The sequence below is a fragment of the Motacilla alba genome, chromosome 1 (assembly GCF_015832195.1).
Source record: "Motacilla alba alba isolate MOTALB_02 chromosome 1, Motacilla_alba_V1.0_pri, whole genome shotgun sequence".
In the NCBI taxonomy this organism is placed as follows: domain Eukaryota; kingdom Metazoa; phylum Chordata; class Aves; order Passeriformes; family Motacillidae; genus Motacilla; species Motacilla alba.
The window spans coordinates 39,154,339-39,169,521 of NC_052016.1; the positions used below are offsets into that span (position 1 = coordinate 39,154,339).

At 46.2% G+C, this 15,183-nt stretch overlaps 1 protein-coding gene across 3 annotated transcripts in view; it reads left to right on the forward strand.

Annotated features, from left to right (window-relative positions):
- MYO7A (myosin VIIA) overlaps nt 1–15,183 on the forward strand; it is a 60,745-nt gene that overhangs the window by 23,706 nt on the left and 21,856 nt on the right. For 2 of the 3 annotated variants that reach the window (XM_038135558.1, XM_038135564.1), the window contains 10 exons: nt 5,740–5,877; nt 7,960–8,118; nt 8,465–8,557; nt 9,893–9,987; nt 11,090–11,174; nt 12,048–12,266; nt 12,415–12,522; nt 13,071–13,280; nt 13,820–14,023; nt 14,822–14,998. In XM_038135558.1, coding sequence (XP_037991486.1) covers nt 5,740–5,877; nt 7,960–8,118; nt 8,465–8,557; nt 9,893–9,987; nt 11,090–11,174; nt 12,048–12,266; nt 12,415–12,522; nt 13,071–13,280; nt 13,820–14,023; nt 14,822–14,998 — 1,488 coding nt within the window. Of the gene's footprint in view, nt 1–520; nt 578–5,739; nt 5,878–7,959; nt 8,119–8,464; nt 8,558–9,892; nt 9,988–11,089; nt 11,175–12,047; nt 12,267–12,414; nt 12,523–13,070; nt 13,281–13,819; nt 14,024–14,821; nt 14,999–15,183 lie in introns of all 3 variants that reach the window. The other variant, XM_038135550.1, reaches the window with a different exon arrangement.

Sequence of the window (15,183 nt, forward strand, 5' to 3'; positions counted from 1 at the left end):
GATGGAACCCTGTAAAGTGAAAAACAAATGGGAAACTGAGGGACCAGGGTGGCTTTCCCCTTGGCAAAAGTTTAAATTCTATCACAAATACCTGACTTTGGGATTAAAATTAGGGAGGAAGGGAGGGATTTCTTTACAATTTTTGTGGTTTGTTCCTGGTACCTTCTCCACCACTGTATATTGAGAGCAGAGATGTGTGAGGAAAAAGAGTGGGAATGGCTGAAATTGGATGGATAAAGATTGAGGTTGAAAAATGTATGAAGTTTGTTTCCAAGAAGCAAGAGGTGAACACTGGCAGTTCCCTCATATTCAGAGAAGTGAACATCAAGACAAAGGAGAAAAGCCAGGAGAGGGTTATACAATAATCTAAGAATTAATGCATTTTGTTCATGACATATATAACAGCTGGACTTCCAAGACTAAAAATGTCAGGCTCCCATTTCAGTTATTCCTTCTTTTCACTATTTGCTCTTCTCTGTCTCTGTTTTGTGTTTTGTTTTTTTACCTGTGCTTCGTGTAGTTTCTCTGTGGCTATGCATCCAGCACATTTGGCCAGTCGCCCACACCCACACCAAAGGTAAACTGAATCCATGAGTTCCTCTTTTGTATACTCACCTCTCCTTGGCAAGGATTGTGCTTTACTCCTGTTGGTTTATTCCTCTTCCTGCACTATCTATAGAGGATCCATTTCAAGTGACCAATATGTTGGAGAGCATTTTTACAGCTTGTTGAATAGGTACAGGGGTATGACTGTGTCACATAATTCTAGAACTCAACTCAGAAGAACTTTGTGATGATGGGAATTTGGTTTGGATAAAATCAGAACCAGGCTCAGCCAAGGTTTTGAGGATTTTTTCCTGATATTTGAATCATTCTAAATAACTTCAGATGGATCATCTGGGATTTGGCTGTTGTTTACCATGGTGCCACCACTGGCTTCAGTGGGACATTATTCCTCCGAACAACTGCAAATCTGACCGTGTTTTACACTTTTGAGGCAAGATAGATCACATGCAAAGAGAGACCCTTGGACTGCATTTCTGGATTGTTAGGAAACACTATCATTTTTAGAGGTGGAGGGTTAGTTCTTGTTCAGGGGGGACCTCAGATCCAAGCCTTCAAAGACAAGACAACAAGAAATTTTGTCATGATAATCAAAACAGGCTTTTGGCACCTTTTTTAGGTCTTTTCTGTTTCATCTCATCTGCTGACTGGTTCTGATAACTTCCCAAACCTTGCTTGCTAGTTATTTGGCCATAAGGTAGCATATTGTGTGCTAAAGATTTTATGATATAAGCTTTGTGACTCTGCTCACATTTCCACAGCCCCTTGATAACCAGAGGACTAGCTTGCTTTTCAAAATTCAGCTCTTCGCATGGAGCTGAATTACATCCCTTTTTATTTCTGCAGTATCTTGGATGTTTGGATTTGGAATTCCAATGAGGATCTGATCCAAAATGACTGAAAGCCATTAATTCCAGCGGTGGGCTCCTTCCCCTCTGAATCGTGGTTAAAATTGTTTCAATTGGAACATATCACTGGGCCTTGCTATGGAGCTGTAGCAAAAATAATAGTCTTTCCTGAATTAGGGTACGAGAGAGCTGGAGAGGGCCTTGAGTGATAGGACGGGGAGAATGGCTTTAAACTGAAAAAGAAAATGTTTCGTTAAGGTATTAGGAAGAATTTCTTTCCTGTGAGGGTGGTGAGGCACTGGCCTCACCAGAGAAACTGTGATGCCCCATCCCTGGAAGTGTTCAAAGCCAGGTTGGATGGGGCTCTGAGCAACTTGGTCTAATGGAAGGTGTCCCTGCCCATGGCACTGGGGTTGGAACTAAATGAACTTTAAGATCCCTTCCAACCCAAACCATTAATAATTCTGTGATTCTATGGTGGGATTAAATCCCGGAGACAAATGTGCAAAATCTGTCAGAAATGTTTAGACTAGTTTTTTTCCTCTGAAGATGTCAACAGGTGATACAGGGAAATGGGAGTTTTGTTGTTGTCATAGTTGATCTTACAACTAAACTTTGTGTTTTGTAGGTTGTCTAATGAGTAATAATTGTTCATATTTGTTAGACACCGAGGTAAAGGTGGAACAGCCAAGATAAAAATTATTTTTCATATATATATAACTATAACTATATATATATATATATATATATATATATATATATATATATATATATTTGCATCTCAATAAGCTTGTAGTTCAAAATAGTGATATTTGGCACTGTTATGTAGCCCATGTCACCATTGCACTGGAAGGCACTTTCCAGACTGCACAGCCTTTAGGAGAAAGACTCTCTTCACTATATGATGCTGCAGAATGAGGTGGCCTCAGCTTTCAGTGGTCACCTGAAAGTCACCCCAGTGACATTTCATATAAAAATATAACAAAGAAAAAGCATCATTTTGCCCAGAAACTGCAGGTCACATTGGCCTGGCTCAATTTAGTGACCATATAATCCTAAAGAGATGGGAGGATGGTCCTTTGTCCAGAACCTTTCCCCAAGGTATTGCTGGTGGCACATGCTTCGCCCTCCTTCCCTAGCTCTCCTCAAGTATTTCATCTTTCTGCATTTCCACTGAAGCAGGCTGCCATCTCCTGATGGTGTTTCTGGTGCACCAGCAGCCTTGTCCTTCAAGGAGGAGAAGGTGCAAAGAGACAGAAGGAATAACCTCTACCATTTCTGGCTCAGTGACATTTCTCCTTGTAGTTGCCATTCTCCTTGCCTTTTGTCTTGGTGTTACTGCAAACAGCCATGTATGTGTTTGCACTTCCAAAGTTCGGACTGGCATGAGATGGCAGAAAGAAGTGGAATTGAAGCATGTCTGGATGTCATGCTGGCCTGAACATCATTCTAAACTCTCTTCTGCATGCTTTTTCTCTATAAATCATCTAATTATCTTCTTTTTCTTGTTTTTCTCTTCTGTTTTTGAGTATTTTCCTCCTTTGATGTTGAGTACAGGCTGAGTGCTGCAGTCTGGGGTACAGCACCTGTGAATCCTGCTCATCCTTCCCCATTTTACACAGGTCTCATCCTCCCTTCTACTGGGCTTTCTATGAACACAAGTGAAGAGAGAGTCTGAGTCCCAAAGATGTTACAGTCTCAGAGTTTGAAAGCTAGGAAGTGTCTGGCTGGGGAAAAGCAGAATGTATCAGCCCTTTCTTCATCAGGCTATGGGGACTGGGCCTGATTTCAGCTTAAAAAATGCTTCTCCTCTGCAGTAAATCCTGTATTTTTAGTGCCTTGCTAGGCTGTGTTGAGAGGCTGCTCCACTCCTTTTTTTTGAAGTTGTTTTGTTGAAGGGTCATTTTGTTGAAGTAAAGGAAGAGGTGTGATTCTCTCCAAGCTGGTGTTGAGGTGAGGCAGAAGGAACCACAATTACTTGTGTGGTGTCACCCATCCCTGAAAGATGAAGCTGATGCAAAACACTTGTTATTTATTGTGTGTCTGAGAGCCCAAAAGGTGCCCATAGGGGTGGTGCCCACCATTGAGAGGGGTCTGTGCACAAATGTCAGGCCCTGAATTGTCATCCCTGAATGGGATGATGTGGTCTTGATGGGGGAGCCCAGACTACTCTGACTATTTGGACAGGAAGACAAGCTGCTCTCTGGTCACCGTCCCTTCCTTCCAACCCCTCCCAGCAAAAAGCCCTCAGATGTAAGGATGGAGATGGCACCACTGCTTTTTGCCATATCTGGATGCATGCAGGAAAAAGATGCAAGGCACCAGTAAGCTGGAGAGGCGTTTCTTGCTGTCTGGGAGCAAGACACTCGTGCATTCCCTCGTAGACCCTTGTACAAAGTTTTGCTCCCTTCCTAACATCATGGCTTAAAAATGATCTCTCCCAGCCAAGCCCAAACTAAATGACTAAAATTTGGCTAACATGCAATTGTTTCAGACTGCCAGCCCTGCTCCTGCATCTGTTGCTGCTTCCAGCCCCTGTGGCTATCCTTCCCCACCTCACAGAGGTGGCCTCGTGTGCATAATTAGCAATGTGATGAGAAAACATTCATCAAAGCCTTTCAAACCAGGATTCTTGCTGAAACAGCCTTTTCCTCAGAAAGTCTGCAACAAAATATGAGCATCAGACTCTACAGTGCTCTGCAGGTAGCAGGTGTATCCATTAATTACTCTAGATTTGTTAGCAGTTTGTTCTTCTGGGAAGGATTTTGCTGGGAGAGATCGCTGGTAGCCCCCCGTGCTCTTCTTGGCAAGCAGGCCAGGTTTTTGTGGTGTTTGCATGAGCTGGATTTTCTCTTGTTGGAATTCCATGATGACTTTGTGTTTGTCTTGATTGGGTTTGTCTCAACATCACATCCAACCTGAGCTGTGTGAACTCCCTGTTCGTGGCAAACGGGTTGGACTAGAGGGAATTTTTAATCCCTTCTGATCCAAATTATTCTGTGATTCTTTGGAATTCCTCACTTTTGAGGGATGGAAATGTTCAAGGTTGTTAGTGATATGTGATGAAGCACGTCTCGAGATTTTAGCAAAAGTAGGAATAAACACAGCAACAGAAATGTGCAAATATACACTGCAAAACATGGCAGCAAGGCCAGTGCAGATAAGGATTTTGTGACTCCACACTTGGCTTGAATACCTACAAATAAGATGATATTTGAAGGAAAAATGCATTAAAATCCTGCTGGAATTCTCCCTTTGGGAATTCTCTGGCCATCAGGTCATGTCACAGGTCATGTTACATGCTCAGCCTGTTTTTAATTAAGAGGGAATTACCTCCTGGTGCCCAATTCTTCCTCCAGCCCTCCAACATTACCTGCTGCCCAACAAAGGCTCCCTGAACACCAGATCCCACTAGACACACAGCACCACTGTGACTGATGTGTAATGAGCTCAGGTAATAGTGTCTGGCATGTGAAATGAGCTAGGGACTTGATTTGGAGGTGGTTAACAAGGTTTTCCCAGAGCAGGGAGAAGGGTCTATTACAGGAAACATACACAGTCTCCTTTAGAAACACTTGCCCCAAAACAGAGATTGGATTATTAATTTGCCATGGGGAGCTAAACCAAGAAAAATACTCCAAATCACCCTGATTCTCCCTAAATACTCACCTCATCTAGTCTAGTTAATATTCTTTTCCAAAACCAACTCGAATCTGTGGTTGTACAGGCTGAGGAATCTCAGCAGAAGTTTCTGGAACTGTTGCAGAGTCACCTGGCAACAAGCATTCTCCTGGATTATTTTTTACCCTAAATGAGTCTCTGGTTCTTGTTCCAGGGAGTAAGAGGAGCCCTGCCTGACACGAGGAACCATGACAGAGGATTTGGCATGCCCATGCTGCAATGCATGGGGACAGAGAAGCCCACAATGCTCCTGAGAGCATCCCCGGGCAGATGCACTACCCCAGGCTGTAATATAAAGAATTCTGATGGCCCAGAAGAGGCCATTTGCTCTTATGGGCACATCTTCCTCATGGCTCTGCACAGGGAAGATGGGTTTTCCAGTCACACAGGGAGGTTCAAGCAGGAGAAATTAAATCATGGCCCTTTTCCTGCCTGCATAGAGCCATATGGAGTAGGCTGCCGGAGTCCAGCCATTGCAAGTTCACAGGCTCTGCCCTTCCCCTCTCCTGCCACAGCTTTCAGCCACCTCTGGCCCCACTCCCCACGCCAGCCCTGGCTGTTGCAGGAGGTTCCTGGGGATTCAGCCAGAGGGGAAAGTCAGTGTTATCCTTTCATTTCCTGAGTGCGCTGCACTGCGGTTTTGCAGGGAGCAGAGACAAGGAAGCGCTCGCCGACGCTCAGCAGCCAGTTCAAGCGCTCCCTGGAGCTGTTGATGAGGACTCTCAGCGTGTGCCAGCCCTTTTTTGTCCGCTGCATCAAGCCCAATGAGTACAAGAAGCCCATGGTAAGTTCTGCTTTTCTCTCCTGGTTGCTTTTTGTATGGGACTGCCCGTGGGGTCGTTCTGCCCTGCAGCTACTGGCAAAATTTCTTTGGGCATCAGTGGAGTCAGGATTGACGCTGCGTGTTTGGAAAACCAACCCACAGCCTCCTGTGCAAGCAACAGAGTCACAAAAAGATTGGCAAAATCAGGCACTTGCTTTGCAGTCCAAGAGCACCCCAGAACTTTTTGCAGGGGGAAGCTCCTGACCCTGCCTTTCTTCCGAAGGACGATCTCAAGGAAATCCACCCTGTAGCCCCTTATCCTATAGGAAATGCCTCTCCATTTCCATAGGGGGTAGGCTCCTTCCTGCCAGAGACTTCAGCTGAGCCATGGGTTTAGTTCTGTGGCAGAGTTCAGTGTTTTCTGAAAACCATCTTCCCGTGGGTGTTTTCCTAAAAATCTTTGCTCACAATGGATCTCCCTTATTTTACCTGTTTGATCATTTCCACTGCCTGGTTTTTTTTGTTTGTTTTTTTTTTTCTTCACCGATTACAAAAGCGTGGTCCTAAAATCAGAGGAAAAAAGGCAAAATAGCACAGAGGAAACATGAGAGGAGTTATCTTGCTCCAATTCACAGTGATTTGCTTCAAAAGCAATGAACATTATGGGGGCAGACTTTTGGGAGAAAATTAAAAGGAAGGAGAGGGTTCTCAATCCCCCTGATCACAAACTGCTCATGGAAGGGACTCCAGGTTTTGCAGCAGAAGGCAGGTCATGAGGTGGGTGCTGCAAACCCTGATCCCACTCCCCACACCTTGTAGAATCAGACACCGATGCTGTGAGCAATCACTGTTTCCTGCTCACCAAACTTAATTGTGGTACTGCTTGGAAAGGAAGAGCTTTATTTAAAAAATAATCTAGCCAGGCTGGAGCTTTATCTAAAGTTGGTGTCTGTTAGCAAAGCTCAGCTGAGTGCAAAAAAGCATAAAATCCTGAATTTCAGAGCTGTTATGTACAAGTGGTGTTTGTTTGAAACTTTTTTTTGCTGTTCAGAGAACCTAATGTGATGTAGAGCAAAAGATCTGGTAGGTCTCTCAAATCATTTTACTGTGCTCTTATACTGGTTTTGGTGAGAGTAAAAACCAATTAGCCTGCTAATGGAATATTTTGGGTAAATATTTAACAATATGTCTGATGTGTGATTATCATCTGAGCAGAGATTAGAACAAGACCTTCTTTTTGGACACAGGTGATGTTGAGAAATAGGTGTACATCCTGAACTGATGTTAGCAAATTATTCTCTATGCCCTGATTCTGAGCTGTTTTTACACCTGGATGTCTGGAATTCAGTCTGTTATTTTGATTCTGCATAGGAAGTCTGTATTTCATCAGGTCTTGCAAGTACTAAGCCAGAAGTCTCTGTTCAATCTATTTGTCTACAAAACTTTCGGTGGGACAGGAAAACAGTTTCAAGTTTGAAAGAATTAGACAAAAGAAATTAATCTACCCATGAAAGAAATAAGTGGGTGAGCTAACACCGAATCAGAGACTGCAGTGTCACATGAAATGTGATTTCTTGCTAAATTTAATTTTGGCCTTGGTTTAATAATCCAAAGGAAAAGGAATCCCAGATAAAGGCACACAGAGCTGTGCAGGGTGACTGCAAAAGAGAACATTGTCTGAGAGATCATTTTCTGTCCCTGCCTTTGAAGGAAAATGTACCGATAGTGATAGGAAATAGCATAGCGGAAGTGAAAGGTCAGTGGAAAGTCCTGACTGTTTGTTACTTTATGTTATTCTAAAACTTTTACTTCCTTCTGAAATGTGCTTTAGGGGGAAAAAAATTGTTTGTATTGAGATGCTGGCTGGAGTTCTCTGGGTCCATATATCATCCCATGCTGCTGCTTCTGAGTATTGTTCTGGTTAGTCCAAGAGAAAGGCGTGGGATGAATTAGATAACAAAACCATGCAAAGAAAATCAAAACTGTCTCCAGCAGACTGTGCCTCATCAGGCCCATGTGAAGGAGAGCATAGTTACCCATAAATGCAATGAACTAGCCCTAAATTATTTGCACTCAAACCCTGGTGTCCTGTAACCTCCCCAGCTGTTTGATCGGGAGCTGTGCGTCCGTCAGCTGAGGTACTCAGGGATGATGGAGACCATCCGCATCCGTCGGGCTGGATACCCCATCCGCTACACCTTTGTGGAGTTCGTGGACCGCTACCGGGTGCTCATGCCTGGGGTGAAGCCAGCGTACAAGCAGGTGAGAATCCTCTTTCACAGGTAGTGAGTGCTCTCTGCTGGGCAATCTCCAGAGCTATTTATGGGGTGTGCCTCCTCTCCAAAATCAATTACGCAGCATTTGATCCCCAGGTGTCACAGTAGTGCTCTGGGCTTTCCAAGTGAAGAAAAATGGTTACAGGGCTGGCAGGGAAAGGTAGCCGTGTTCAGCCTGTCCTTCTCACTCATCTTAAACAAAGTGACAGTAAAGCCATAAAACCTCATTAGCAGAAAACTGCAGGACTTGGGACCAGAAAAGGTTTAAACTGGGCCTGGGAGGAGCGATGGATGAGTCTGGTCCTGGTGAATCCCAGCTCCTTTTCTGTCAGGGTGACCTGCGTGGGACATGCCAGCGCATTGCTGAAGCAGTGCTGGGGAAGGATGATGACTGGCAGATTGGCAAGACAAAGATATTTCTAAAGGTGGGTGGATCTCCACATTCCCTCTGCCATCTTGGATCCTTGCCTCTGGAGGTGTCTCCTACCATTTCCTTTCCATCAGAAGATATGACCCTTTTCCATGGTCTCTGGGCTGGCATGTCAGTGGGTAGAGCCTGGCTTAAGGCAGAGCATTTGAGGCTGGTTTAGGAGCAGCAGGAAGGAGGAAGTCCTTACACGGTGCCAGCACTGATACATTCACAAATCCATACCGACACAAAAGTGGTCACATCCAGTGCACAGTGCTTTCCCTCTGGGGCTGAGTGGTTCAGCTTCCTCTCCTGCCTTCACTCAAAAGACACAGCAGCAGGAGGGATGCCTGTGCAGAGCCCTGCAAAGAGAGGTACATGAGCACAACAGGCTCATTTCCCTTTCTGCACATCCTTGTGCAACCCAAGATGAGCCTGCAGTCTCCTTTTCTGCATCTGTCTAGCTGATGCAGAGCAGTCCAACACTGCAGGTCCCCTGCAGCCCCATACACACTCATCTTTCCTTACAAACCCATTCTTTGTGCTGTTCTGAGAAGGTGAGGCTTCTCTTGAGCAAAAATCACGATGATAAACCCTGACTGCTTACACCTAAATTCACCCCCAAATCCCACTGCCACCACAAACACCCCCATCTCTTCCGCAGAACTTGTTCACACTAGTTGCTCTTTCCAGAGCCTGTTATCAAGATTTCACAGCTGTCAGGGCAGGAAACAGAGAAATTGGGAGGCCCTGAGGGGCTGCGGGAGGTCGAGCAAAGCAGGAAACATGTGGAACTGCCTCTGCTGCATGCAGTGTGGCATGGCTCAGCTTGCCATGACTGGGAAAGAAAGATGAATCACACACAACATGGGAGGAATCAGAATAAAGCTTGGATTGGTGCATCTGAAAGCCTCAAGGCAAAGGAAATTTAGTGTTCTGTGGAGTTTTTTTTTTCCTTAGGTTAGGGAAGCATTGCAGTCTTGGCTGGAAGAGGTGATGGCACCCAAGTAGCCTGAAATTTGTTTGCAAACCTCTCCAGTGCTCCTAGGAGCTGCTCCCATGGCTGAGAGCACTCGGAGGGAGCTCTGCAGGGAAGGGCAGTGTAATTCAGCTGTTTTCAGACTGTGAAGTATTGCATTTGCAGCTCCTGGATGACCTGGTTCATTTGGGAATGAAGACCATAAATCACTATGGTTTATGTTAGGATTTCCCCAGTGAGCAGGTAATACTCGGGATGTAAAATGACCCCAGAGTTTATTTTGGACAGCTATCCTCGGGAAGGGTCTTGTACCACCCACTCTGGCCACGTATCAGGCTTGAGACATTGGTGTTCTGTTGCTTCCTCCCACAGGACCACCATGACATGCTGTTGGAGATTGAGAGAGACAAGGCCATCACAGACAAAGTCATCCTCATCCAGAAGGTGGTCCGTGGGTATAAAGACAGGTAGGTATGAACCCCACGGCCAAATGGGAAGTGGGCTATGTGGCATGCTTCATCCAGCAAGTGAGTCTGGGAGACTGCATCACTTCTTTGGTGCCCAGATGACCAGAGGGGACCCCTGATGTGTTGGCACTCAGGTGCAGCAAGTACTGGAGGAAAACAGTGGAGGAAACAAGAGGATAACTGTGTTATCTGCCTCAAACCTGGACAGAATAGGACCTTCTGTCCCTGTTCAGTGCCATCTTCAGGGGATGTGGAGTTTGATATGACAGTGCAGCAGTGGGCTCTGAGCCAGCTGAAGGCCACACTGAGACTCCAGTGTATGGAGATCCCCACAAGATTGCAGAGGCAATGCTGGGTCACCTCTGCTACTAAAGTTGCTCTCCCCAAAGCCCAAGGGGTTCAGAACTCTTCCCTTTGCAACCCAGTTTTGAGACATGGGAAGAGGACAGATAGCTCATTGTGGATGAAGAGAAGGAGCCACAGCCAAGGATAAGCTTCACCTGCAGAGGAAGGACAGTTCTTGGGGTTTTATGCTCTTTGATTGTCCAAGCCACGGCTGTGACTCAGCTTGTGCTTTGCAGAAAGGGCACATGCTAAATAACTCATCAGTCTTTCACACAGTGATCGTAGCGAGATGAGGCCCCAAAGGCCTCCCAACACAATTGTTGTCTCCATGTTGTCTGCAGGTAGGATCAGATCAGGCTGAGAAGGACTGGAGGAGCAGATAGGGATAGCAGCATGGTGTTGGTGAGGTTTGCTCTTGATCATTTGGATGGGATTCAATCAATTTTCAGGTGCTAGAAAAAAATGCAAAGGACACATAGGGATAAGATTTTAGGTTTGAGAAGAGAATGCTGGGCTGGGATTCCTATCATCTCCTGTTCTTCCCATTTCCGTAATGTGGCATAATGTCCCTGCAGAGACCTCTCAGAGAGAGGGCCTACAAATGTTTTTATGAAAGCAAGGAAAGCTGGGGAAGGAGACGTTTTCAAGTGAAAAATACACTGGACACTCAGGTTCAAATCTCCAAGAAATGAGGCTCAGGAGATGATGATAACTTGTGGCAAAACCACAGAGGCAAATGATTGAAATGCTTTTGCAGGTCCAATTTCCTGAAAGTGAGAAATTCAGTCCTGATGATTCAGAGATACTGGCGTGGACATAACTGCAGGAAGAACTATGGTGCTGTAAGTACAGGGATACTTCCTCACACCTGTGCCTTCCTGCCTCTCTAACCTGGGGCATACATAAGGGTTTCCTGGTTCAAAATGTCCCATTGAATGTTGGAAGTGGTGAGGTTGGCTTTTTTCAGTTGGAGTGATGAATGGAAGCTTGTTCTTTTGCTTTGTCACCTCATTGAAGAGACCACCTTCTAGCTGTCCTCTCCCCTGTGACTTATACATCCATCCATTGCACCAACTAGTCATTGGGGGTTTTGTAAGTCTTCCCCTAGTTTCCAGATGACTGAAAACTCAAGAGCAGCTTCCTCTAAAAAATCGATTCCCTCTCCATGTGGAACCCTATTTGGGTTTCTCACCCTCCCAGTCCACAGTCCTCTTCTCTCCCTGTTCCAACTGGTTTCTACCCAACAACAAGGTCTTTTGGAAAGTGTGTTAAGGTCCAAAGTGTCTTAATATAGTCTTTCAACCTTCAACTTGATAGAAATAGCCACTTCCAGGCTGGCTACAATGCTGCCTCCTGCCATCAGACAGCCCTTTGGCTGTCAGGCAGGAGTTTTGCAAATGCTGGACCTCCGTAGGAACAACCCTCATTGTTGTGGCTACCTTGGAATCGCCAACCAGATATCCTGAGGCCTCTCAAAGACTCAGTAGGGAAGAAACTCTGTTTGTCCTTCCTGGGCTTTGAATCAATGCAGCAGCCAGAGGGCTTAATTTCTCCACCCTCTTGGAGAACCTCCCTCCAGAAGGTTTGCTGTCATGGGGTCTGATTTTAGTGGCTCTTATTTACAGCCGTGCAAGCAGGAGATTAGCAGTGGAAATCTGCTTACAGTGGGTGAGCCCCTGGCTGGCGAGGCGGTTTCATCCTGCTCCCTCTTGCAGATGCGGATTGGCTTCCTGAGGCTGCAGGCCCTGTACCGATCCCGCAAGCTTCACAAGCAGTACCACATGGCTCGCCGGCGGATCATTGAGTTTCAGGCACGATGCCGGGGCTACCTGGTCCGTAGGGCTTTCCGCCACCGCCTCTGGGCTGTCCTCACCGTCCAGGCCTACGCCCGTGGCATGATTGCTCGAAGGCTCTACAAGCGCCTCCGGGGGGAAGTAAGTACCGCAGAGGAGAACCAGAGATGAGGAGAGGGGAGAAATACATGTTTCTGTGTCATGTGCTCTTGGGATCCAATTTTAAAGGAAAAAAATCCAAAAACTATTAGATGCCTATTCAGACAGGCTCTTCTGTTTATTCCCGCAGTATTATCGACGCCTGGAAGCAGAGAAACTTCGGCTGGCAGAAGAGGAACGACTTCGAAAGGAGATGAGTGCCAAGAAAGCCAAAGAAGAAGCAGAAAAGAAACACCAAGTACATGGGGACTGACCTCTTTCTGGGGTTCTTTCTGTTCTGTGGGAGCTAGTTTTGCTCCTTTGAGGGGCAATGACAAAAATATCTAAGGCATTTCTGCCCTGCTTGAGTGGTTTGTATTTAATTCTCCAAAGTACTCTGTGCTCTATTAGTTTGAGTCTGCTCCAGAATTTCTGATTTGCTGCACAGGAATGCTAGAGATTATAGTTATTATTCACTTTTGCTATTGTATAAAGGCGTAACTGGGACACTGTGTGTGTGTGGACATGCAGGGTTGTTGTCTAAAGGAAAAAAATTAGGTCAGTGAGAGTTTCTGTGCATGGACCAACACCCCTAAACAGGCACTAAAGAATGGGGAAAATGCATTGCTTTGTCCTTCTGCAGTTGGGAAACTGAGACATGGACATATCACTGATTTGCTCCAAGTTATGATACGGGTATAGTGCCCTAAGCACCAGGCAGCCTGCCTTCCTAAAGCCAGGCCCTGCGGAATTTACTGCCAGCTCTTTGGAAGGAACAGTTCAGTAATTGCACTTCTCGTTTTGCAGGTACGCCTGGCCCAGCTGGCACGGGAAGATGCAGAGAGAGAAGTAAAGGAGAAAGAGGAAGCACGTCGGAAGAAAGAGCTCTTAGAAAAAATGGAGAGAGCTCGCAATGAGCCAGTGAATGACTCAGAAATGGTGGACAAAATGTTTGGATTCCTGGGGACAACCTCCTCCCTTCCTGGCCAGGAGGGACAGGCACCCAATGGCTTCGAGGTACTGGAGATGTGCAGGAACCTGGCTATCACATGACAGGTGTTAGCAAAATATTAATAGATCAAGAAAGAGTACAGTAATAAAAAAGTGGGTCTCTGAAGGCTTCCTTCAAGGTCAGGCTCTCCTGTGCAACCCCAGAGGGTTATTGTGCTGTGGCTAGAGATGGCAGCTTTCCCTGGGACTACCAAATGGAGGAGAGAGCTATCACTATAGGGTCATCAAGGACTTGTGGCCTTTGAGATCTTCCCTTTTAGGTTCATCACAGCTTATGGCATTTAGCTCTTAGATTTCCTTTCCCCATGCTATGCGTAGGGCATGCTTGTTGTTTCTTCTACTGCTCTGGGGACATTCCTGGGCACAGGCATGTCCTTCGAAGCTTGGGCTTTGCATGGAGTCCAAGAGCTATATTCCATGTTTTTCCTCCAGTTGACTTTTCCTTTTGGGATGGAAATCAGACCGGCAGAAAAGTTAGGCCTAAAGGAAAATGGTAGTTTGATATCCAAAGCCATGCTGAGGTCTGACATTTCCTTCCACAACAGGATCTTGAGCAAGTCCAGAAGGAGCTGGAGGAAGAGGACCTGGATGCAGCATTGCCTCTCCCTGAGGAGGAGGAAGAAGACCTCTCAGAGTACAAATTTGCCAAGTTTGCTGCCACGTATTTCCAGGGCACAACAACACACACATACATCCGCCGGCCCCTCAAGCAGCCTCTCTTGTACCATGAAGATGAAGGAGACCAGTTGGTAAGGGGATGAAAAACCTTGAGCAGGGCTGGGTGGGTTGGAGCAAGCCTGGGTAACCCTCCAGGCAAAGGGCACCAGCAGTTTCCATTTTGGGATGCACTTATCTGCTGCACATGAGTCCATGGCCTCTGTCCCACCAGTATGCTTTGAGTGCTGGTAAGTCAGGGAATATTAGAGGGATGGAGCATTAGAGAGGAGGGTCCCTCTCTGTATACCTTGGTGTTAAGACAATGAGGTGCTCAGGGCATGGGCAATGGAAATTGTTGCTTCACTACCACTTGTAAAGCTTCTAGGGAGCTGTAAAAGTTGCTTCTTACCTTGTTGTACACACTGGTGCAGACCCAGAAGAGAACTGGTTGTCCCATAGCCAGCAGTACACGAGCAGAAATGGATTGAACCTGCATGGCTATAATGCATATTACATTACCCATGAGCTTGCCTTCACTGTGGTTCTTCCCCTCTGCAGTGGGTTTGGAGCTGCCAGTCACCTGCCCCTTGGTAAGGCTGGCATCTCCTGCCAAGCGGCAAACCCCTTGTCGGGTTCACAGACACATTCATGGTGGCCCAAACACAGAGCCTGAATGTGTGGTCCCAGCTGGCAGCCTGCCCAGCATTCAGAGAGGATGTGTGCTGCAGGCAAAACTGTTACGTGTGGCACAGGCAATAGAGGGAAGTGTTTTATCTCCTGCAGATGTACAGAGAGACCACAGTGGGGATCCTGATAGATGGAGCATGGCTGGACCACCCCCTCCACTGCCCTGGTGTCAGCTAATGGGCTGTGACTTTTCTTTCAAATAGGCGGCACTTGCTGTATGGATCACTATCCTGCGTTTCATGGGAGACCTCCCTGAGCCGAAATACCACACAGCCATGAGTGATGGTGGTGAGAAGATACCAGTAATGACAAAAATCTATGAAACTCTTGGGAAGAAGACCTATAAGAAAGAACTGCAGGCTCTGCAGGGAGAAGGAGAGGTAACTGCTGTGGCTATAAAAGAGATGTTGTTATTATTAGGTGCTGGATATTGAAATGTGTAGGAAAGAAACAACGTGTGGGGTTTGCTGCAGGCAATGAGTTTGTTGATTTTATTTGCACTTATGTTATGAAGGGAGAATTGCCTGTGATCTTGTCCCTTCCTCACAGGGAGAACTGAATGTCC